Below are 23,483 nucleotides of genomic sequence, written 5' to 3' on the forward strand. Positions count from 1 at the left end.
TGTGGTCCCAGCATAGAGTGGGCCACTCGTTTCTTTCCCGTGGGTGCCATAAGAAGCGTGTAAGAGAACTTAATTATCGAGGGCTGGGTAGCAGCGTCCCTACTAAAACATCACCAAAGCCTAATTGTGATTGGCAACTCCCCTACTAAGCATGGCAACTACTAGCCAAACTTCTCATATGGGGAAGGCCTACGTTCTAGATTGGGCAGTTAACGATGTATAAGATGATGACGATATTGCTTGAGTAATCAAAGGCAATTACCACCATTGTGGTAAACATAACGCTCAAAATTCACACGACATATATAGTAATATTTTTTTAAATATAAGCATACCTAATTATTACGGCGTAACACACCTTGGTAAATATGATTTAATCTATTCCATTGATATTTATGGAAGTGACCATGGCATATATGAGTTATTCTAGATAAAACCAACGGTAATACTTATCCTTCGCTATGTAAACTTTTCCATGTGGACATTGTCACTGCATTACTCATTTATAGTTTCCATTTCTTCATTCTGCGGCACGTATTGCCACTTTCTATACGTTTCTTACGGTGCGTTGACTTCGTTTTACAATAATTCACATAACAATTGTTATTAGTGTAGAAAAAAATGAGGTAAGTTCTTTTTTATTATGGAGAATGAAGAGAACTTTTAATTAAATAGTTGTATTTAATAATAACAATTTTGCTATGTTGCTTCGTGTGTTAATCTAAATTTTTTTATGTAAAATAATTTATCATTAATCTAAATTGAACGAACCGTATTTCATTAACTATAATAATGTTTGTTGTTTATATTAAACTAAATATAAATATAATAATCTTTTTTCAGGCTATACATTATTTTGATGGTTTTCTTTTTGGCTGCATATACCCGAAGTGATGTCCCAGGAGGTATGTATAATCTATACTAATAGGTATATAAAATGAAAGAGTTTGTTTATTTGAACGTATTATCTCTGGAATTACCCAATAATAGTAATAACTATTTCTGAAATCGGAATTTTTTTTTTTTTATTATTTTCAATGAGCTATTATTCATTTCTTGTAGAAGGTTATGGGCTATTCAACATCACGATGCGACTATGGACGCAACTGCAGAATACAACTAATATTTATGTATAGATAATATAAAAGTTCTCTTTTATAGAGATGTATTTTTTTATGGGTGAAAACGGTATGGTAACCCCGCCTGCGCTAACGGGATACGCTGGCGGAGCACCAGTGAAGGGTGATAGATGAGAATGAAAACAGGCCAGTTAGCCCATCATGATGAATTCATCAGGAATTAACCATGATAGTTTCCTGAGAGAACCGCGAGGAGGTCGACCTGGTTGGATATATTGCTAGCAATGGGATTCTCAGTCTCTAACTAGTCAGTCTCAGTCGCAGTTACTAACAATCCCTTTCCCCCCAATATAGAGATGTATTAATCAAAAAAATTTTTAGGTTAATATAAAGTCACATCATTGAACGCCTATTTATCAAAAATAATTTAAAACGTACATAAGTTACTTAAAATTTGATTATTATAAATAGCTATGTACTTAATTAAGTTAAAATGTAAAAAATATCGTCCTACAAAATATTTTACATAATGTTGTTGTTTACATAAAAAAATTTCTTTAGATATAAAATATTTATTACATAGTTGGAGAAGTAAAAATATGAAATATATAATAAACCGCAGTGTATCTAATCGAGAGAATGTCACGGCATATCATAGAAAATTATTCATTGGATTGCTAGAACTTGACATGTTCATAAAAATACTGTCAATATCACCCACTTACCATCTCAACTACTACAGAAATAAACTTTGTATATTTTCTTTTGATTAAACTATCCATTGTTTATATGACGTTATAAACTGATCGACTACAGTTGTGTTCATGTAGTTTACATTTTTTTATTTGTAATTTATTTTATACTTTATAACTTTATTATACACACTAATATCAAATAGAGAAATAAGACATAAAATACAAATGTATGTATGTATGCGTTTTATGTATGAAGATGAAATTATACACAGCCATGACATAATACACATAATGTATGTATGATGGAGGATGAAATGATAAAAATGAAATCAGGTCAGTTAGCCCTTCGTAGTTAATTCGCTAAGAATTGTCCATGTTATTTTTCAAGAAAAAAAAGAAGAAAATATGTATATTAATAACAATGTGTTTAAGAAAATTATCTATCTTCGTACTAAATCCACAATTAATCTAAACGTATAAAAAAATCTGATTTAAGAGATAAGCTCGCCTTTATGCACTATTATTTTTAATTATTATTGTGTACAATAAAGAATAAAAAAATATGAAAAAATCTGTTAGTTTTAAATAAATCTGAACAAATAATCATGTGACAAATAAAACAGGCGCGACATATCGTAGTTTAGTCAATGAAAACTACCTATTTTATATAAAATGATAGCTGAATTATACCTATCTACAAATAACTTTACAGAATACATCATAAACGAAGCAGATGGATATGGATATAAGTTAATGTACAAAGCTGAACCCTGGGCTCGTGCTAGGGATAAATGTGTTGAAACTGGTGCTAAGTTAGCGGTACCCAAATCAGAGGTAAATATTGTTTTATTTTTTACTATTCATTTTATTTGATCATTTCAAACTTGTATTTAACAAAAGATAATAATAAAGTTAAACTATTAGGAGTATTTTATATGTTATAATATTAATAATAATCTTTTATAGTGGCAAACTCGAATAAGGTATATAAACAAAGTTGTTATTAAATTTGTAATTTCGTGAAACTTAAAATTTGACATTGTACAGGAAAGCAAAATTACTTAATAAAACATTTACATTTACATTTACATACAATAATTGTTATTGTAGCAATAAGTTTAAATATGGAGTAATTTATATTTATAAGTACCAAGTAACTATAGCATCAACCGAATGTGGGCTAATTGTTTAAAATTAAGAAGTTTGTTTAGTTCACACTATTCTTACTCTCTACTACTCTTAACTAATGTAATCCAATCAAAATATGGAAATTAAAATAAAATAAGAAATGTAACAAACGTGAAATCAAAACTTCAATGATACTGTGTAATTAATAATATGCTACGCACTTGCAGTCTGGCATCGTTATTACAAGATCAATAATCTATTACAAACCCCTACACTACATTTGTTAGACCCTTATACTCTGCCGAGTTAGGTTATTTCAACTATGCAAAAGGTATTGCCACTTCATTTTGGTGATCCTTTTGGACTATATCACCTGCGGGTATCCCCAGTAAAATTCCAAGCATACTATTAACATTTCGACATTGAAGTAGATATTTTGGATAAAACAATGTGTTGCTGTCAAACCAAAACGGGTTCGCTGACTGGTTTCTCAATATAAAATGAATTTACCCAGTCTGACAAGATGTCCCATTAATCAACAAGCTCGAATATAATTTAAGATAATGTTCCGGTAACCGGTATAGGTGGAACATGGATGTTAGACATGTTAGACTTAACATTATCTTGGTCTTGTTCAGATTCATTTTAAGACCTATCTATTAATTATATATATTTTTAATACTTTAGGCAAAAATATTTTTAGTTTAAACAAAAACTCGTGGTCCCGGGGCGGAAAAGCATTACTGACGTACAAATAATAATAAAAGAAACAAATTCAAGGAAAAATTCAATTATGAGAACAAATATAATTAGGTTTTGTATATAATAAAAAAAATTTACCTAGATATAAATAAAATAGCCGTTGTTCCAACTATTCCGTTTAGAAAAAGTTAATAGGTATTTTATGGGAATGAGCATTAAATAATTCAATAAAATCCCCAAGGATACATCGGAACTTCCACTAAATAAATTTAAACATTCGCTAAGCTCTTACTTAGCATTGGAAGAGGAACATGTCTAAGTTAACTACTAGGATTCGCTATATTAGATTGCAATGAATACAGATATCTATTTGTTACAAACAAGTTCGAAATATATTTGAAAAGTTTGTTCATATAAATGCCTAAAAATGTAATGATTGAAGAAGACTCATTTAATAGCTTTTTTTCGTGAATAAATTATTTATTTAAAAAAATACTTATACGACTTAACTATCCGGCTAGATAACGCAAAAGGGGCAAACAGATGCGTTAGTGGACTTGTTGCATTCGACTATACCAATATTTCTTCAAACACATTTTGAATGCAAAGGAGCATGAAAATATTTTTTTAATCTTTTATATATCTGTATACTTTACGATTACATATGTAAAATTTTCCTTCGTAAAGCAACAGAAAATTGGGTCATGATATTATCAAAAAGGCACCAATACGATATTAAACCCTATGTATCAATTAAAAGAAGGAATTATGAAAATCGATTCAGAATTGGCGAAGATATCACTTAAGATATATTATTAATAAATAAATAAGAAATATAAATATAATAAAAATATAAATAAAAATTAAGAACCCTAAAAATTGTTTAAAAGAGGTTTATACTTGTCTTGTAGGCTCTTTTAGTTATTTAATTTAATGTCATGTACTTTCCTAAAGTTTTAGTAGGTGTTCCCTTTCAATAGGTCTAATATAGGTATATATATATAGGTCTAATATGTGTATATACCTAGCTATTTTTTTCTGTTCTGAATTATAGTAAAAATATTTATATTTCTTCAGGCGCAGTTTACGTTTATTCAGAAGATTGTACGATCTATGAAATATCCGAACATAATTGGTAGCAAATATAAATTACTTGTATGGCTAGGCGTATACAACGTCGTTAACTCGACGACATGGACAAACATCGATGGTACGTATAAACTCCTTTATTTGATAAATAACGCGCTTCTCCCAATACTTCAGATTACCATAACAAAGCATTGCTTATCGGCATTTTGATTGATGGTACTTTGATTTATGAAATATATGAAAAGATATCGGGGACATTGATGGTGTAGTAATTTAACACACTGCCTTCGAATAGTTGCAACATTTAAATGTATGTTTATATTGGACTGGTTGTTTTTTTATATATTTACAAAAAAAATCTGTTTAAGTATGTATCATTATATTCATTCATCATCATATTATTGATTCATTAATTCTATTAGTCATTAACTGCCCACTGCTGAACATAGGCCTCCTCCTATTGAGGAGATTAGCCAGTAGTTGCCACGCTTGACAGGCGAGTTGGCAACCGTAGTTAGACTTTGGTAATGTTTTAAGAGAGACACTGAACCATTAAATCCCCTTAGTCACCCCTTAGTCAGACAATTACGGGAAAGGAAGAGGTGGTCCATTCTATGCTGGGACCACACAGCACTAGTATTTATAGCTTCGCTTAATTTGTGTACCATAAGGAGAATGTAGAAAGTCTGTCCCATTTGTGTTCTTACCTATCATAAAGCAGCTCTGCTCGCATGGCTCTATTTCACATTATTTTGCCATTCCATATTGTATTTATTTATTAAACACAAGAAATATACAACATGAGTACTTTGGACCCTGCACTAGGCGAACCTGTATTACGGAAGTTCATAAGCGATTACCAAGGCACAGGGTTTTACAAATATAGATCAGTGAGCCAATTTTACGGAAACAAACATGATAGTTAACTGATATAAAAGTGCTTCGTGAAAACATGTGCATAAAACTATAAATTATTTGATGACTTTCAATATTATATAAATAGATACATGCAAATAAATGCACAATGTATCTACATATTACTAAATAGAGTATTCAGTAATATGTAGTCTTCACGAAGCACTTTTATACTTTTCTATTAGTTAACTATTATGTTATATATATATACATACATACATATCTGTACGCCTGTCTCCCATTATATATATATATATATATATATATATATATATATATATATATATATATATATATATATATATATATATCCCCTGTTTATATATATATATATATATATATATACGAAGTATATATAGTCAAAGAAGAATTATATATATATATATATATATATATATATATATATATATATATATATATATATAAAAGTTGGTTTCGTATTTTTCTCCTTTGCGCTTTTATATATTTATATCATTTTTATACTATACTCTATATATACTATTATTATAGATGAAAACATAGAGGATACAGGATTTCATACTTGGGCCGGAGACAATGGAATGATAATCAGGTGAGTGCTCATTATATCGACATACAGATACCTACTATAGACATGTAGATATATACTAAAAAAAACCTCGCTATATGTGTACTGACAAATCAATATAACAATGTAAAGAAAACAGTCCATAAAATGTGATCGCTATATAATAATAAATGATACTAAAGGAAAATCAACCCCAGTACATTCGTTAGTGCGTGATGCGTGTAATTCACATTTTACTTCTTCTTATAACTTATATTTTCCACAGGTTAATGTACCAATCAGTCCACGTCAGGTAACGATTGTTTTTAAAGTGTATCGTATCTGAATCATAGATTTCTTTTATTTTCTCAAAACTCTGTTTTAAAAAAACCAAAAGATCCTGTAGTAAACTTAAGAACTGTCTTTTTCTCAATGTCCTCTACCCAAATGTTGTCGGAAAGAATTTGCTTAACGATAGGGCCACCTTTTGTATCTCTTCCTTCTCATCAATATTTATTGTATTTTTTATTTAATGCAATAAAGTGTAAAATAAATAAATAAACTGGACAATAGGTGCAATTATGTAGCGCATTTGTATAAAGCCAAGGTCTATTATATTTCAAGACTTTGAATATAAAATAAACATTAGCTTTTCTCTGAATACTATTTTCTATTCATTTTTTGTGGTCATTTACAGTTCTAATCCAGCAGAGCCGCATTGTGTGGGTATTGACGCGGCAAACTTTGGTCTCAGGTCCTACTGGTGTCATCTTCACCAGCCATATATTTGCGAAATTAACATTAAAACTCATTCTACAAATCAATAAATAAGTACTTACATACAATGTTTCATTTCAATCCTGTGTTTATTATAAAAATACGTCGTCGTACATAAAATGTTACTTGATTTTTTTTTTATAGCGTCATGGCTTTGTCAGCGATTCTTTTAACTCGACGCAAGTGAGTGAGACGTGAGTTCGATTCTAGTCGATACTAAAAAATCTGAGAATAGCAGTAAACTCGGTTTCCATTGCATACAAGTCAAAGATTATATTCAGCAAATGGCAAAGGCAATACATCAATAAACGATAAGGATGCAACTATGTAGAATCGAACAATTATTATATTTTATAGAAAAAAAAAACAAAATCAACCCCGTACAGGCAAAAGCAGTGTATGACAACCTCCCACTAGATGGAGTAACGACCTCAAATACATTGCAGGTAGTCAGTGGACCAGGTGACTCAGGACCATTCTTTATGGAAGTACTGGATCTGGACTGGGCATTAGTTCATAGTGCCAATACTGTTGATGATCAGATCGTAATATTTAATAATCTCATCACTAGATGGAGTAACGACCTTGGTTGACAGATGAAATACATTGCAAGTCTAAATTTAAATCTGATCCCACAAAATATCGTGAACAGTATATACGTGTTAGAAATCACTGTAATAAGAAGCTCAACGGCCACTTTCATAAATCCTGAAGGTGACTAACAGCCAGGCGTTTCTGCTCTTCCGCTGTTATTGATAACACCACTAAAGCGGACCATTCTTTATGGCATTGGTTTTCAATAATTCCTTGTCCTCGGGAGTTTTCCCTTCTGTCTGGAAAAACGCACATATACTTCCTCTCCCTAAAAAACCCAATCTACGACTACTGCTCTTGTCAAAATCACCGACGATATCCGTCATGGTAATACTGTCGATTTTGATATATTATTAGGAAGGTTCTCTCAACATATCTCCAGCCGTAAACGAGTGGCTTAGTTCAGCAGAGGACAGATAATGGCTATAATGTCAATGATGATGATAGAAAATTAATAGAGGCCATTACACCAAATCCATTTTTTCCGTTCAGGCAGTGCGCTATGTATGTATTTATATGTGTATGTTTATGTATTTTGTATGTATATTATATGTGTATATATATATATGTATATATATATATGTGTATGTGTATGTGTATGTATATATGTATATATATTGTTATAGTAAGTAGTTTAATAAATTATATGTATTTGATATGGAACTCGCTGCCACCGTCTATGATTATCTATAAAACATAATATCGACACTATTTCTAGTAGCTATGCATTGCTTTATAATAAATTTACCTGTTCGAGGTCGCCCCTAGAAAAAGTTTCTTTCCACCAAACGATCGTCTATTCTTCGAGCTGTATGATTTACCCGTTTTCAACCAATTGTTCCTTTAGTGCACCTGAGCATCAGTAACTCGCGCTTATAATATAGTATCGTTAAAATACTACGCAAATAATATTGTGGACATTCAAAATAATAACATAAAATTTTATGGATACAGAATACAGACTTATCGGGATCTATATCCTTGGTCCTGAACGTGAACCCATAAAATGGATTATAAATGATATTAGACACTGTTCAAGCATCTATAACGTAAAATCAGTCGAGCCGACTTCTCCGGGATTATGGTAAAATTCCAATATAAATGTAAAAGTCAAATATTCGCTAAGCGGCCCAATAAAACTTGGAGAGATTACGACAGAAGTTTTTAATTTAATCCTGAATGTATGAGAAATAAAATTAAAGTCACTGTACAGTACTGTACCTGTTATTTTATTCATTCAACTGTCGCAAGAATAGATGATCCTAGGAATACGTATTTCATTCAAAATGTGTAATCAAAAAAGTTTGTTGAAATAATATAGACTATGTCCCATTTAAGAAAGAGTAACATGCTTTTAAAAATGTAAACGATAGTAGTATTTAAGTGAAAATGTCATAACTTTCACTGTTGTTTTTAGTTTACTTTTAGATCTTGTTTACTTATAATATTAGGCAAATTAATTTTATAATAAAGGGAGATAGATATGTTTATCTCAAAAGAAACAATCTGTAACATTATATTAATGCCTACCTTTATATTTTGGTTAGGCAAACCTATTATCTTTTAATTAAATTGGCTGATGTTTTAAAGTTTCTAATTCAAACTTAATTATTAATAACCTATATCTAATATGAGTTTTTTCTTTTGTTACAAATGAATGTTTATTTATTTTACACACATTTTAGTCATTTAAATGTGACACATTGTTCATTTTAACGGATGTTCTCAAAGTCACCACATTTAAAAGTAAAATAGTCATTAAACGTTTTATTAAAAAAAAAACTTTGGTGTAAAATGAAAATATTTGACTTCTTTATACTTATCTCCACTAATAAATTTAGATTAGTGACAATTTAAGGGTAAACACAAATAAATTTATGGACGATTCTGAAGTTACAGAACAGAAGCTAGGTTAGATAAACTTTTTAGTGTCTCCTTTCAATTAAGAAAGCCCATTGAAAACAGATTTAACGAAGATTCATGTAAAAAGCATACGAACGAAAAATACTTTAATTGAATTACGTATAGAACCATCTAGCACATGAATGCATCACTATACAGGATTAAATTAATTAGGATTTTAAGCGCCATCTAGTGAAATAATATTTATCTATCTATCTACATTCAGAGCAATCACTAATCTGTGATATAAGCTTAGTCCTTCCACTGTAAAGTAAAGGAAGGTTCATAATAATAATTCAGAAAATTAAGTGATGAAGATAATTTCCCAAAAAATATTAAATAAGTAATTTTAATTTATACTCACTACTGTCGCGTATAAAATTATTTATAATTAATTACACATCAGATATCAAGAAGTGTACCTAAACTTTGGGAAATTTAATAAAACGTTAAACTTGTCAGCTCTCAATATTAGACCAATATATCTTTTACAGATTACACTTTGACATTGACAGGAAAAAAGTCAACAATTTTATAGGTTATAATTTGCACAATACTGTGTATATTTTTATTATTTAATTCTATCATTCTATATTACATTTAAAGTAATCTAATATATTTTATTAAAAATGAATATATTAAGGAAAGGAATCAAACTTCTATCTATGGGAATCAAATCACAATATAATGAAGTCAAAGGTAATTTTTGCCGAAAATTTGCATATTTATAGTTTTTAATGGATGAGAATGGAATAGTAATCTCGCCTACACTATCAGTATACGCTGGCGGGGTACCAGTCCTCACCCATCGTGACGAATTCCACAAAAATTAACCACAATGGTTTCCAGGGCGAACCGCGTGAAGAGTGACCTTATAGAGTTTATTACTAGCAATGGGAATGCTAGACCCCATTACTAACACTTCCTTTCCCCCGCATATTTATAGTTAGTTACACTTAATATAATCGTTCTTATACTTTTTTAGCTTAATAATTAGAGTTTAATTTAATAAAAAAAACAAGTAACAGGCCACTAATTTTAAATGTAACTAACAAGAATTGTTACCTAATATGTTTAAAACTTATACTTACAAGTCAAATTGGAATTAAACTCCTAATAAGTTGTCACCAGAAGGTCCTGTTCTAAGTCTGTACCTGAACTTATTGTAAATCTTAAGAAAAAAATCTGTCTATTTTTACATTTTTTTTTTTGACACATTAAATGTTGGGGATAGTTACAATTTATTTATTTAATCTTTATGGCACAATTATATAATATAAGCAGTGGTGTAACAATAGGGTGGTAGAGCTGGCAAAATGCCACAGGCCCCCGACCTAAAAAGCCCCGGCTCAAACCGACCGCTAGCTCAGATTTTTTTTTACCTTGTACCTGAGTATTTTATTTTACTTAAAAATAAATGATAGAGCCCCATCAAAAGAATTTTCCACAAGCCCTAAATGGTATAGTTAGGCCACTGAATATAAATAAGTGTAAATATGGGCGGACTTAACATCTAATGGCATTCTCTACCAGTCAACCATAAGGCAAGCAGAAAATGAAGTAGGATGTGCATTTACTACTAAAATATGTATATTATTTATTGATTTTATTTTATTTTTTTTATTTAGTTCCAGTGTTAAATAATGTATCTACAAACATTATCCAAACAATGAATACCTCTCCATTGAGTCTTCTAGCTCGTACTATGGCATCATTGGCCCAAATGCACAGAACTGGACCGCATATTAAACAGAGGAAATCTAGAAATCCATTGAATGGGAACCCATTTGCAAAGGTAAACTTAAAATAAGTTGTAAATTTTTTTAAAATGGAACCTGTATCTTCTTTGAACAATGTGTGTACCAAATATCATTCAAAAACAAACAACATGATTATCATATTCTAATATCTTTACAAATTTTCATATTTGCAAAAGTTTAATAATTAAATTAACTTATTATACTTAATAAATTAAATGGTTAATGTTTTTCGCCACGTTGGTCCCGGGATAGAATGGACCACCCCTTCCTTTCCCATGGAAGCTTGTGGTGAAGGGATGGGCAGCAGCATCCCTCTTAAAACATCTGTAAAAGCCTAACTGCAATTGCCAACTTGCCTGCCAAGCGTGGCAACTACTGGCAAAACTCCCCTTATAGGAAAGGCATATGTTCAACAGTGGACAGATAACAGCTAAAATTATAAAAAAATGTCTAGATATCATGGCCATCTGGATATTAATAGCATGAAAGCTGCATAGACAATGGTCACATCTATGGATATAGATGTTTATGTAATCTATGTCCTTGTAGGCCAATATGTATAAAATAAATGATGCCTTTTAATAGTTGTATTCCTGAAGGAATAACTTAAAATCTGGTATGTTTTATTATAATATGCCATGTAAAAATGGTTAATTATTTCATTGGTTCCTCCTACTTTTCAATCTATATTAACAAAGTAGAAGGCTAATTGTATAATACCCATAATATAAGCTGTATTTAGTTTAGGACTAGAAAGTAATGTCAAATTTTTTCAATGATATTCACTTTAATTTTCCAGGGTGTAGTATTAAAAACCTTAATCAAGAAACCAAAGAAACCTAACTCTGCAAACAGAAAATGTGTGCTAGTTCGCTTGTCCAACGGAAAGGAAATGATAGCATATGTACCAGGCATTGGGCACAACTTACAAGAACACAACATTGTACTTGTTAGGGTTGGAAGGTATAAAAACTTTTAATTACAAAGTAGTAGTACTCTACAGATGAGCAATAATTTTATTTTTCTTTTTTAATGGATGATAATGTAGTAGTAATGCTACCTACACTAACAGTATGCTGGCGGGGCATCAATGAGGGATGATAGATGAAAATGAAAAGGAGGGTAATAAACCCGTTGTGATGAATATACTTGGAATTTAGCACGATGGGTTCCAGGGTGGTAGCGATGGGACTGGTAGTTCGCATTATTTACTATCTCTTTTCCCTAAAGATAGATAATATTTACCATTCTATTCAGGAATCCATCAAGTGGGCCAATAGCTAGTTTGCCATTCCATATCGCGTAAACAAAACTATCTGATATACGTACTATTTTATTTATGCGATTTTGTGTTGTTTATTTATTTATATGCTTTTGTACATTCACTTATATATATTAGGTTATACTAAAATGTACACAGATTATATAATAGGATAATATAATTTGATTATGTAATAAAGTAAATTAGGTTAATATAATTTTTGTTATTTTAAATGTACATAAGTATTTTTCTAATGTCATAATATAAACTTTACTTAATTTGAGAGTAGATGGCGCTGTGTGATGTATCAAGAATAGTTTGCTTTATTTTTCTGTTTCAAATCCTTACTAATATTATACATGTGAAAATAAGTTGGTTTGTTTGTTTCCTTATAGCGCTTTGACAACTTAACCAATCACTATGATTTTTTTTAATAGGTGATAATGGAATGGTACCACCGCTTGCGTTATCGGTATACGCTAGCGGGGCACCAGGTGAGTACGAAAAGGCAGGTCAGTTAGCTCATTGTGACGAATTCAACGATAAATTAGTCACGATAATTTCCAGTGGAAACCGCGTGGAGATAAAGTATATTGATAGGAATAGGGACTAACCTCCCCATTACTAACAATCCCTTTCTCTCTAACATTAAAACTATGTTAATGGTAGGGGGAAAGGGTAATGACAAATCAGTTAGCCCGTGGTGACGGGGGGGAAAGGGATTGTTAGTAATAAAGTCTAATAGTCCCATTACTAACAATATACCATCTCAGGTACGCGTACCATCAGGTACCATCTCCACGCTGTCCCCCTGGAAACCATCATGGTTAATTTTTGTCAAATTCCTCATAATGGGCCAAGTGACCTGTATTCATTCTCATTTATTAATTTCCACTGGTGGGATAACGCGGGCGGGATTACCATTTCATTATCACCCGTTTAAAAAAAAGCCCATGGTGACGAATTCAACGATAAATTGGTCACGATACTTCCATTATAAGGGCCAAAATAATTTTTAATTATAACTCAGAAATTGAAAATTCAGAATTTCATTTTATGTTAGACATCCAGTTTTTATTGACATTACTATTTCAGTTACTTATTTCAAGCTTATCACCATTAGATTAGGCGTAATATGTTACCTCAATTGTCGTGAATTTAAATCTAGCTAACACTACACTACACACTAACAATACATTTTGTAAGTATAAAACTAGGAAAAATAAATAGACTTGGAAGCCTGTGAACGCGTCATAGTCGTAGAATACTGACGGATCAGACAAATATTACATATATATATCCGTCAGTATTCTACGACTATGACGAACTGTCACAATTTTCTATTTACATAATTTTTTTTATTTAAATTTTCAGGCTAAAGGACTGTCCTGGTGTAAAACTCAAATGCGTACGCGGCAAATATGATCTATCTCACGTGGTGAAGCAGAATGCGTGAAGTTGTCGTTCGTCATTAGTTAAATTATATAGTTTCATAGTTTAAATATTTTGTAGTTTTGATTTATGACTCTCGTTTTTGTTTATTCAACACACAGCTGATGAAAAATTATTATTATATTTATACTATATCTAATTTAGAAATTTTAAAAAAGAAGAAATTTTTTTTACAACACAGGGGGCAAACGAGCATGCGGCTCACCTGATGGTAAGTGACTACCGCCGCCCATGGTCACCCACAACCCCAACGGCATTGCAGGTATGCTGCCGGCCTTTTAAAAAGGAATATGCTCTTTTCTTGAAGGTTATATTCGTATCGGGCGTATTGTATAAACCTAACATTTGAAGTTGTTTTTATAAATTATGCTAAATAACAAAAAAATTTAATGATGATGACTCATTATATTTGTATTTGTATTGGAGTTTGGATAATTTTTGGAGTTTTGGATGTATTCAATATTATATTAACAAGTAAACCCTTGTGGCATTGCAAGTTATACAAAACGATAACGCTCTTGATTTACATCAGAACAGAATATTTGCTTGTGTTCATGTAACGTGCACATGCAAACTTGTCCTCTGGGAGACTTTAGCATCAGCAATTACCAATTATCTCAAAAAATAACATTAAGCCGGACAACAAGATAAATGTATATTTTCTAATTTTCGGAGAATTGGAAACTATTGCATTTGTTATTTTAGGCGTTGCACAAGTAATATTGACTTCGGAAATATGTTCCTGGTCTTAAGATTTGGATGCGTGTTTCACCAGACCTAATATAGTATTATATTATCTGTGACCACACAAAACCCTTTTTAGAGCGTGAATATTTTCTTGATTTGAAACAATAATAATTTCAATGGCTTTACAAGTTTTGCGATTAATGAAAATGGAAAGTTTAGTAAAGCAACTGTTGCGTTTATTATTTTAAATCTGATCCAAATACTTAAGATTATATTGCTTATATATGTCAGTTTTAGACATCATGTAATGTCTAAAAGGATATAAAAAAGAGTAATTATACTAAAAAGCTTTTTTGTAATTTGTTTTCGTGTTTATTTACCCGCATTCGTCGTACAAAAAATCTTCATTCACATCACAGCAATGTCGACTGATAGTCTGTTAACTTGACAGTCAACAATTCATACCGCTATCTGGCGCTCAATAAAGCAAATCCCTCTAGGTATCTGAATCTATTCACAAACTATCTATCTATCCATTTAAGAGCTGCGCTCTTGTCAGTAGAGCTCTTGCCATTCACTACGATTTTCAGCAAGTCTCTTTACCTCTTGATACGAGACGACACCAACTCCTTCCTTGATCTGCCTGATGTAACTATGTCTCGGTCTACCTCTCCCCCTCCTTCCTTCTATCAAACAATACAATTGACATAATCCCTCTATTACGAGAACTTTTGTTTCTTATGCAACTTAGAATGGCAAACAAGTTTAACTATTATAAATTATCATTTTATCATATATAGTAATTCTAAATCCAATCAATCATTACATTAAATGATGAGAGAAATGGAAAGATTTTTCAAGTCCATGCACATATGCATTTTATTAAGGTCAACTTTAACAACCCATCCTTAGCAGATTAGTCGTTCTTTTATTTTACTTTTTATTTATATAAAGTAACAGTAAACATTATTATAGTAACGCTACAAACGTCATCACTCTTACTTCAATTAAGACTGGCTAGTAACTTAGACTCTTTGCCACCTATTTTCAAGTTGCTGCATAAACCTATCGCTGTTCGACAGCTGATGATATTGCTATTGCTGTTATTATCACAGCCACCAGCCTGCCTGAAGGAGACTTTGTGCAAAAGTTGTTTGCTTGGGCACTTCTCTCGCATTCATGTTTCTACCTTGAAGCAGTTATGTTTGCATGGCTGTGTTTTGGTTTGAAGAGTGGGATATGGCAGTGAGTTTATAGGTACAGAGGAATAATACCTGAGTTCTCAGAAATTGCAACGCATGGGGTAGGTACCATGGGCGAAACAGGGGGTCTACCATGAAATGAAATTCCGAATTTTCGGACTCAATTTCATGTTTTTGTTCATACCGAAATCGACCCAGTAAATGGAGCTTAACGTTTCGTTTATCATAAATCCTACCATAAAAGTACAAAGGAACTATACTTTAGCATTTTTTATGTTTTTAAACGGTAAGTATTAAGTAATTTTAACATCAAATTTGTGTTTCATTCGGAACCGAAATTTCAGAAAACATTTCATGGTAGGCGTTCAGTATTTTGTTATGTCCATAGTACTGCTCATGTACTGCTCTATAGGCGATGGTTACCATTTTCATCAGGTGGGCTCTCAACTTGTTTGCCATTCTAAGTTGCATAAAAAAATATACAAAAATAGACTGTACAATAAAAATAAAAAAAGAAGTGCCTACTTAAATAGGCTTAGCACCAATTTACAAATTTGTCATAAACATACACCGTCGATAGATAGGAATACTTATTCTAATTACAATTACCTTACTGTTATAATAAAATTATACCTAGACTGTGTCTGTACATGATACGGAGATATTAAAGAAAAATATATCGATATAAGAGCGATAGTTGGTAAATAAAATATTTTTTTGAAATGTTGTCTGTATGTACGGTATGATGCAAAAACTACTGCTCCGCAAATTATTTTTGATAAAAATTTCTGATAGTTTCACTTAAAATCTGATGCATGTTTTATCTTGATACGCCATCTAGGAGTGGTGCATATTACTGGTTTTCCTACTTCTGAAATCCATGCGTACGAAGTAACAAACAGCTAGCTAATTATATTGATGCACTTAGATTAATATGCTGGTATTTATTAATTAAACGGATTAACTTACATTTATTACTTAATAAAAACTTAACAAAACTCTTAATTACACAAGTATTATCATCATCATATCCCTTAAGTCCCCTTAATCGCCTCTTACGACACTCACGGAAAAAGTAAGGGGGTGGCCTACTGTATGCCGGACCTACATGACGGTAACTACACAAGTATATCATGTGCTATACGGCTATTTATGGTGTAATAAGCGACTAACGGCTAAATAGCCAGCTATTTGGCTATTCACGTATTATGAGTCTCATAATCCCAACAGCATTACACTTAGCGTTAGCTATTTAGTTAAATACTCGTAACTGTCTAGATGCATTACATCGAGTTCAAACCTCAGCGCAGTAACAAATAAGTTAGATGGTCTAACATTACGACTTTGTTTTTTTTTTGTATTTATTTAATTTTTCTTTCAAACAACTACTTTGTTAATAAAAAAAAAAAACTTAATGCCATTAATAGCAATGCCATCAATAGATATTGTCAAAATTCATTTTATTAATAAGGGTAAACGACATCTATAATTTAGGAACTTATTTGAGTTGATCCATTCGATTATAGTTAATACAACAAAAGTTTCTTATTTCATTCCATAGATGACAATGCTATGGACAAAATTAAGAGATTGTTTTACTAATAAATATACCCAGTATTGCGTAACTTTTATACCAGCTTTTAATGTATGGAATTATTTTTTATTAAAAACACCTTTATCAATTTATTGGATGATGAAATCACAATAGTGCCAACTTAACTAACAAAAATAGGGGGAAATGGATTGTTAGTAATGGAGACTGAAAATCCTGTTGCTAGCAATATACCCAACCAGGTCGACCACCTCGCGGTTCCCCCTGGAAACTATCATGGTTAATTCCTAATGAATTCATCATGATGGGCTAACTGGCCTGTTTTCATTCTCATCTATCACCCTTCACTGGTGCTCCGCCAGCGTATCCCGTTAGCGCAGGCGGGGCTATACCATTTTCACCCATCAAAAAAAAAAACTAACAATAATAATGTCAAATATGATTTGACAGTTTTAGCTTTGTATTTCATATTTCTTTTTATTTTGAAATATGAATTACGTCTATATATAATTAAAATTTACTTTATTACAAGGTCTACTCAAGAATGTGGCCGAATATTATTCTCTTGCTAAGTTTGGGTTCTATGTTACTTTCTTTTCTAAACTTAAAAATATCCAATAAACTTAATTAAATTGATTACTAAGAGTTTGATTAACCTCCTCCAATAGCAATTTCAAGGGCAAATCTACAAAAAATTTATTCCGCTAGTGTTTGACCTTTCACCTGTATCGACTGAATATCGACACAGATAATATCGTCATAGTCGTAGAATACTGACGGATCTGACAAATATTACATATATAGATCCGTCAGTATTCTACGACTATGACGATATAATACTGTACTAGTATACGGCCAATAAAACCAAGTGTGACATATCCTGATGAATTTGACTTCTACGGACTATTTAAAAGGTAGATGCGTTTTTATTATATGTCTATCCTTCTCTAACGCATTGGCAATGTCATAAATAGAACGAGAAACACACTATGTAAATTATGCATTCCATCTATACTATACTGAAATCTTTGCTTTAGACATAGTCTCTCTAATGTGTGACCCGAACGCAAGGCGCAAAAGTGAATTGTTAACAGTGATAAATATAGTGTTACGAAATATAGGTATATAAGCTTATAATTTAGGCTCTAAAACTTGCGATGTAATAACTAGCGAGGGACAGTACTACACTGTTATTTAATTGTAGGTATTTCAAATCAACGTGAAATAACATTTGATCTATACGTTAAAAACGCTAATTTTTTAATTGGAATTATTATGTGCACATACAATATACTATACTGTCATATTACGTAATATATATATATATATATATATATATATATATATATATATATATATATATATATATATATATATATATAATATTAATAATAATTGAGGGGATCGTTACGGATCCCTCCAATATCAAAACCCTCTCCGAGGCTGAAACATACCGGTATCTGGGCCTGTCACAAAACATCGGCCTTTATCCTATAACTTAAAACTTTACAATATATTTCTTTCTTTCAAAAGCGCGGTAAATACATAGCTAATTTCTCATAATAATATTTTTTTGTTAAATTCTCGCAAAGAGAGTTAAAGAAAGTAAAAGAATTATTACACTTCAAAACACGCCTACACCTAGTGGTTTTTACATCCCCTCATCTAGCGACGCGATAGTCATGCATTTGATTACCACACAACAAAAACATTTGTACTTACGTGTATGACTGTATCAGTCTAAGTATTTTCTATGAATAAAAAAATAAATATTATAAATAAAAAAATAAATTTAACCAATTTAGGTCAAACTTCATATTAAAACAATTTTTAGTGTATTATAAAATGGCACGAATTTAATCGTGCCATTTTGGAGACACCATTTGTATAGTCTACTTAAGTCGTCTTGAAACTTTAATGCATTCTCAATAGTTGCAATTAATCTGGAAAACTTCAAGTCTTCCGCGACTATATATAACTCAGAAATTTGGAAACAGTTTACAATGTCAGTAATAAATATGTCAAAAAAGATCAGGCGCAAATGAAATCCTTGAGGAATATCCGAGACTACCGAGTGGAAAGGGGAATGGTATGCATTCAAAACTAAATAGAACCAACGATTGGATAAATAAGACCTTAGCCAAGATAATATTATATAACATTATTATTATATATAATAACAACATAATAATAACATTCCAAAAAGTCATATTATAAATCAATACATATAATAAAATCGTAACTGGTCTATACATGGAAGATATAAAAAAAAACTATTATTTAGGGTTTTTTGAACGCAATAGAACCCAAAACAATAATCTTTAGATTTTTTATCGATTTATCGGTTTGTCTGTATGTCTCTATGTCTCTTTGTCTGTACTTTTGTGCACGCTAATCTCAAAAACAGCTTAACCGATTCGAATGTTGTTTCACTAATACGTTGTTTTATTTAAATCGGTTCATGAATAAAAAAGCTATATCAATTTAAAGAACCATATATAAAACGCTGTAAAATACTATAATGTAGTATGTATGTTATATGTAGTATGTAGTAGTATGTAATGTAGTATTAGATTTTTTTTTATACAACTAAAAAATGGCAAACAAGCTGACGGCCCACCTGATGGAAAGTGGTAACCGTCGCCTATAGACATGAGCAGTACCATGGACATGCGTAGCCATTCCTGAGGACACAGGTGTTATTCCTCTGTACCCTGTAAATTCACGCCATATCCCACCCATCAAATCGAAACACAGCTATGCAAACACAACTGCTTCACGGTAGAAACACGAATGGGATAGAGGTACCCAAGCAATCGACTTTTGTACAAAGTCTCCCTCTGGTAAAGATACGTAATTATCATTTAAGTATACAATACAATATAAGACTGGATTCATGAAGGGTTCCAATGGGAATGGAAATTCCAAAATATACGGGAACTACATAGAAGTGGGCAACTCCGTGGGAAACGGCTAGTTAATAATAATATGGTTTTTTGGAAGGACCGTTACTTTTAGTCACTGCAATATAACCCTTTTCTTTTTTATACACAATTTGCAAACTTGCTAAACGGGCTAAATAAGAAACACAAACAAATATAACTTTTTCTGCTTAACACAACACGGTATTTATTTGAAAGTCAATAGATACGCAAACAGTATGATTACTTGATGAGTGTTTTAATAAAATTTAAAAGTACTATAATACGACATTTCAAGTAACAAAAATAACATTTTAAATGGTTGTTGGCACTTTTTAGAAAGCCCCATATTATATTATAAAATGAAAACTGAAGAAGGGAGCTCGTTAGCTCATATTATAAGTCTCAACTAGTACCATATTACACATACAATTTTTTTTTAATATATTCCACCTAACATATTTATGCAATTGTTATATATTATAGTTAGTTATGTATTGAATATATGTATTTTAATAAAATATATTTAATAAAATTAGGCGATTGATAATTGGCCATTATTTCCAATAACTAACAATATATTAAAGGTATCAATGTCAACAAAGACGCTAGTGCAGACTCCACAAGGAAACCTGGTGAGATTCTTTTATAAAAACATAATAAAAAATTGATAATGTTCATCAAAAATATCTTTGACTGGAAGATAACGAATGCCTATTCTACCCTTCTTGCAACAAATTTTATTGTTATTGTTCTTAACAATCCCCGTCTACTAAAAAAAATGGTAGGCTAGACAATACAATACATTCGGCAGTAGGGATGATCGATATTTGTAAAACGTTATATTCGAAAGCTCAACATCGATGTTCGATACTTCAATCGATTAAATTGAAACTTTGTAGGATTTTTGTGAGTATATTGAACTGTAAAAGGCACACTTAACATTAGGGGTTTCCTCAATATTTTTGATTTAGCGCTTTACTTTACAATAATCCTATTTTTGTTACATTTCTCAAACATGTCAAGAATGAAAAAAAATTGTTTCAAAGAACAATGGCTCATCCTTGTAGGAAATTTATTGAAGATTTTGGACCCACCTTCAACTTTCTGTGCGATCATTAATTGCAGAGATATTATTAATCAAAGATAAAATGACCCTTTTTTATTCAAAGTCCGATATCTCTGCGAAAAATGATCATATCGAAGATAAGGAATTTGAAGCTGAATAAACAAGTTATCTGGTTCATATGGTGATAATGTCAAAAAAAATTTAAAGACCGTAGACGTAAAAATAAGTCCAAAAACATTTAAACTTTTTTGTCAGTGGTTTATTTTCAAAATTACCCGAAAAAAACATTAAAATAAAAAAAAATCGAGTTTAGACTCAAAAACTAGATAATTAGAGCTACAATTTACTTTTTTTAAATTTCTCTACGATGATTTTTCTCCAAGTTACAGCCTATTGAGTGATTTTCAAAATTAGAATTTTTTTATTGATCTCTTAATTTTTTCCATTAGTGTATTTTTAAATAAACATAAAATTTTACCAACAAACGATCAAATACGTAATTTGTTTCATACGTCGCATTGGTCGTGCGTGAGGCCATGAGTAACATCGATGATCGATTGTCGATTCGTTAACTTTGATGTTACGATATTTTTCATACAGCAACATCGATGTTACAACATCGATGTTTTTAAACGGTTTTATTTAGCTCGACCTGTACGGTATTCCTTTCAACATCGAGCATTCGGCAGTTGTTGTTCGACACTTACTATACTTTTAGCAGGCATCTTACAAATTACTTTTAAACAATATTCTCGAAATGTCACTGTGGAAGCCATACGTAGAAGGTGTTCTAGATTTGAGCACACCAAAAAGAGATCAAATAACCCCGGCAGTGTTTGATAGCCCATTGTTAGGCTCAACATCACTTACTCACTTGAACTACGAGTGCGAGCAGTGTAATGTCCCCGTAGTGCAACATTACGTTCCAGGGGTCCAAACATATGGTGAATATAGGGAATATTCAGCGAGGTATTCTCGTTTACTACCGAATCCAGCGTTGCCATCGCCAGAATCAATGGAACCACAGGTATGCGACACGGAGTCATTGTTAGATGATGCAGAATACATAAAATTTGAAAAAGACGCCTTAAGAGTGTTAACGGAAGTAAATGGTGGAAAGCTGATAGTACATAACCCAAAAATGAAAAGAACTACTCAGACAAATGAAGCAGCTAACGGAGTATATCGAACACAACGGCAAATAAATAATATTGCTGTAAAACAGAGCAGAGAACGAAAAAAAAATGAGTGATATTCGTTTGTCAATACAATCGACTTATTTAAAGAAGAAGGTCAGAGAATTGAAGGCAATGATGACTACTAATTTTTGCAGCCATTGTCATCAAAGGCTAATTGACGAAGATAACTAAAAATAATTTGAAGGTATCAGTGTTTTTTTTTTTTTACATTTTTAATGTACATACCGTCGCCTGTAGACATGAGCACTACCGTGTATATTTTCATTTTATTAATAGTTTCAGTATATGCTTTAAAATTGACTATATAATGAATAAATGTATTACTTAATGTTGTTTTATTTATTACAAACAACAATGTAAACTGACTGATAATTTATAATTGCCCAGATTATAGTATATATAATGCAATTTCTAACATTTTTACGATATTTTTTTAGCTTGATGTAAATAATGATAACCCATATTTATTCCAGTAAACATTTAGCAGTAGACAATTACTGTTTTAAAATGTTTTGTTTTAATAAACGATAACTGAGAGACACCAGTGGTAGATGCTAGGTAAGGATGAAAAAGCAGGTCAGTTAGCCTATCATAATGAATACACCTGAAATTCAGCACGATGGTTTTCAGGGGAGACCACGTAGAGGTCGATCTAATAGTATATAAAACTAGCAATAAGTCTGGTAGACTGCATTACTAACAATCTCTTCTCCTCCCAGACAATTACTGTTAATTACATATTTACATCATCATTAAGTACTTGGTATACACAAATTAATCAGTAATATAAAAAAATAAGAAGATATCCACCTAATATGTACCTAATGATATATATATATATATATAATCAGGGGGGAGGGATTGTTAGCAATGGAGTTTGACAGCCCCATTGCTAGCAATATATATCAGGTCAACCTCCACGTAGTTCCCCCTGGAAACCATCGTGGACAATTCTCGTTAAATTCGTCATGAT

The 23,483-nt window shown here is 31.4% G+C and overlaps 2 protein-coding genes across 3 annotated transcripts; both read left to right on the forward strand.

The window, feature by feature from the left end:
- The first annotated feature begins 469 nt into the window (after nucleotides 1–469).
- Nucleotides 470–6,973, forward strand: LOC113521878 (uncharacterized). Of its 2 annotated transcripts, XM_052894757.1 has the most exons (7): nucleotides 470–626; nucleotides 844–905; nucleotides 2,487–2,608; nucleotides 4,682–4,814; nucleotides 6,119–6,179; nucleotides 6,421–6,447; nucleotides 6,832–6,973. In XM_052894757.1, the coding sequence occupies exons 1-7, from the start codon at nucleotides 622–624 to the stop codon at nucleotides 6,959–6,961; spliced, it is 540 nt and encodes a 179-aa protein (XP_052750717.1). In that variant the 5' UTR covers nucleotides 470–621; the 3' UTR covers nucleotides 6,962–6,973. The 2 variants fall into 2 exon arrangements, with proteins under 2 accessions (XP_052750717.1, XP_031766903.1); XM_031911043.2 differs by lacking the exon at nucleotides 6,421–6,447 and having other exon boundaries at nucleotides 474–626.
- Nucleotides 6,974–9,732: 2,759 nt separating this feature from the next.
- LOC113511472 (40S ribosomal protein S12, mitochondrial) lies at nucleotides 9,733–13,932 on the forward strand. Its single transcript, XM_052894777.1, has 4 exons — nucleotides 9,733–10,106; nucleotides 11,036–11,202; nucleotides 11,967–12,130; nucleotides 13,803–13,932. Exons 1-4 carry the CDS (start codon nucleotides 10,037–10,039, stop codon nucleotides 13,882–13,884), a joined length of 483 nt encoding a protein of 160 aa, XP_052750737.1. The 5' UTR covers nucleotides 9,733–10,036; the 3' UTR covers nucleotides 13,885–13,932.
- Nucleotides 13,933–23,483: the final 9,551 nt, after the last annotated feature.

The sequence above is a fragment of the Galleria mellonella genome, unplaced genomic scaffold (assembly GCF_026898425.1).
Source record: "Galleria mellonella isolate WM207_F2 unplaced genomic scaffold, CSIRO_AGI_GalMel_v1 utg23, whole genome shotgun sequence".
In the NCBI taxonomy this organism is placed as follows: Eukaryota; Metazoa; Arthropoda; class Insecta; order Lepidoptera; family Pyralidae; genus Galleria; species Galleria mellonella.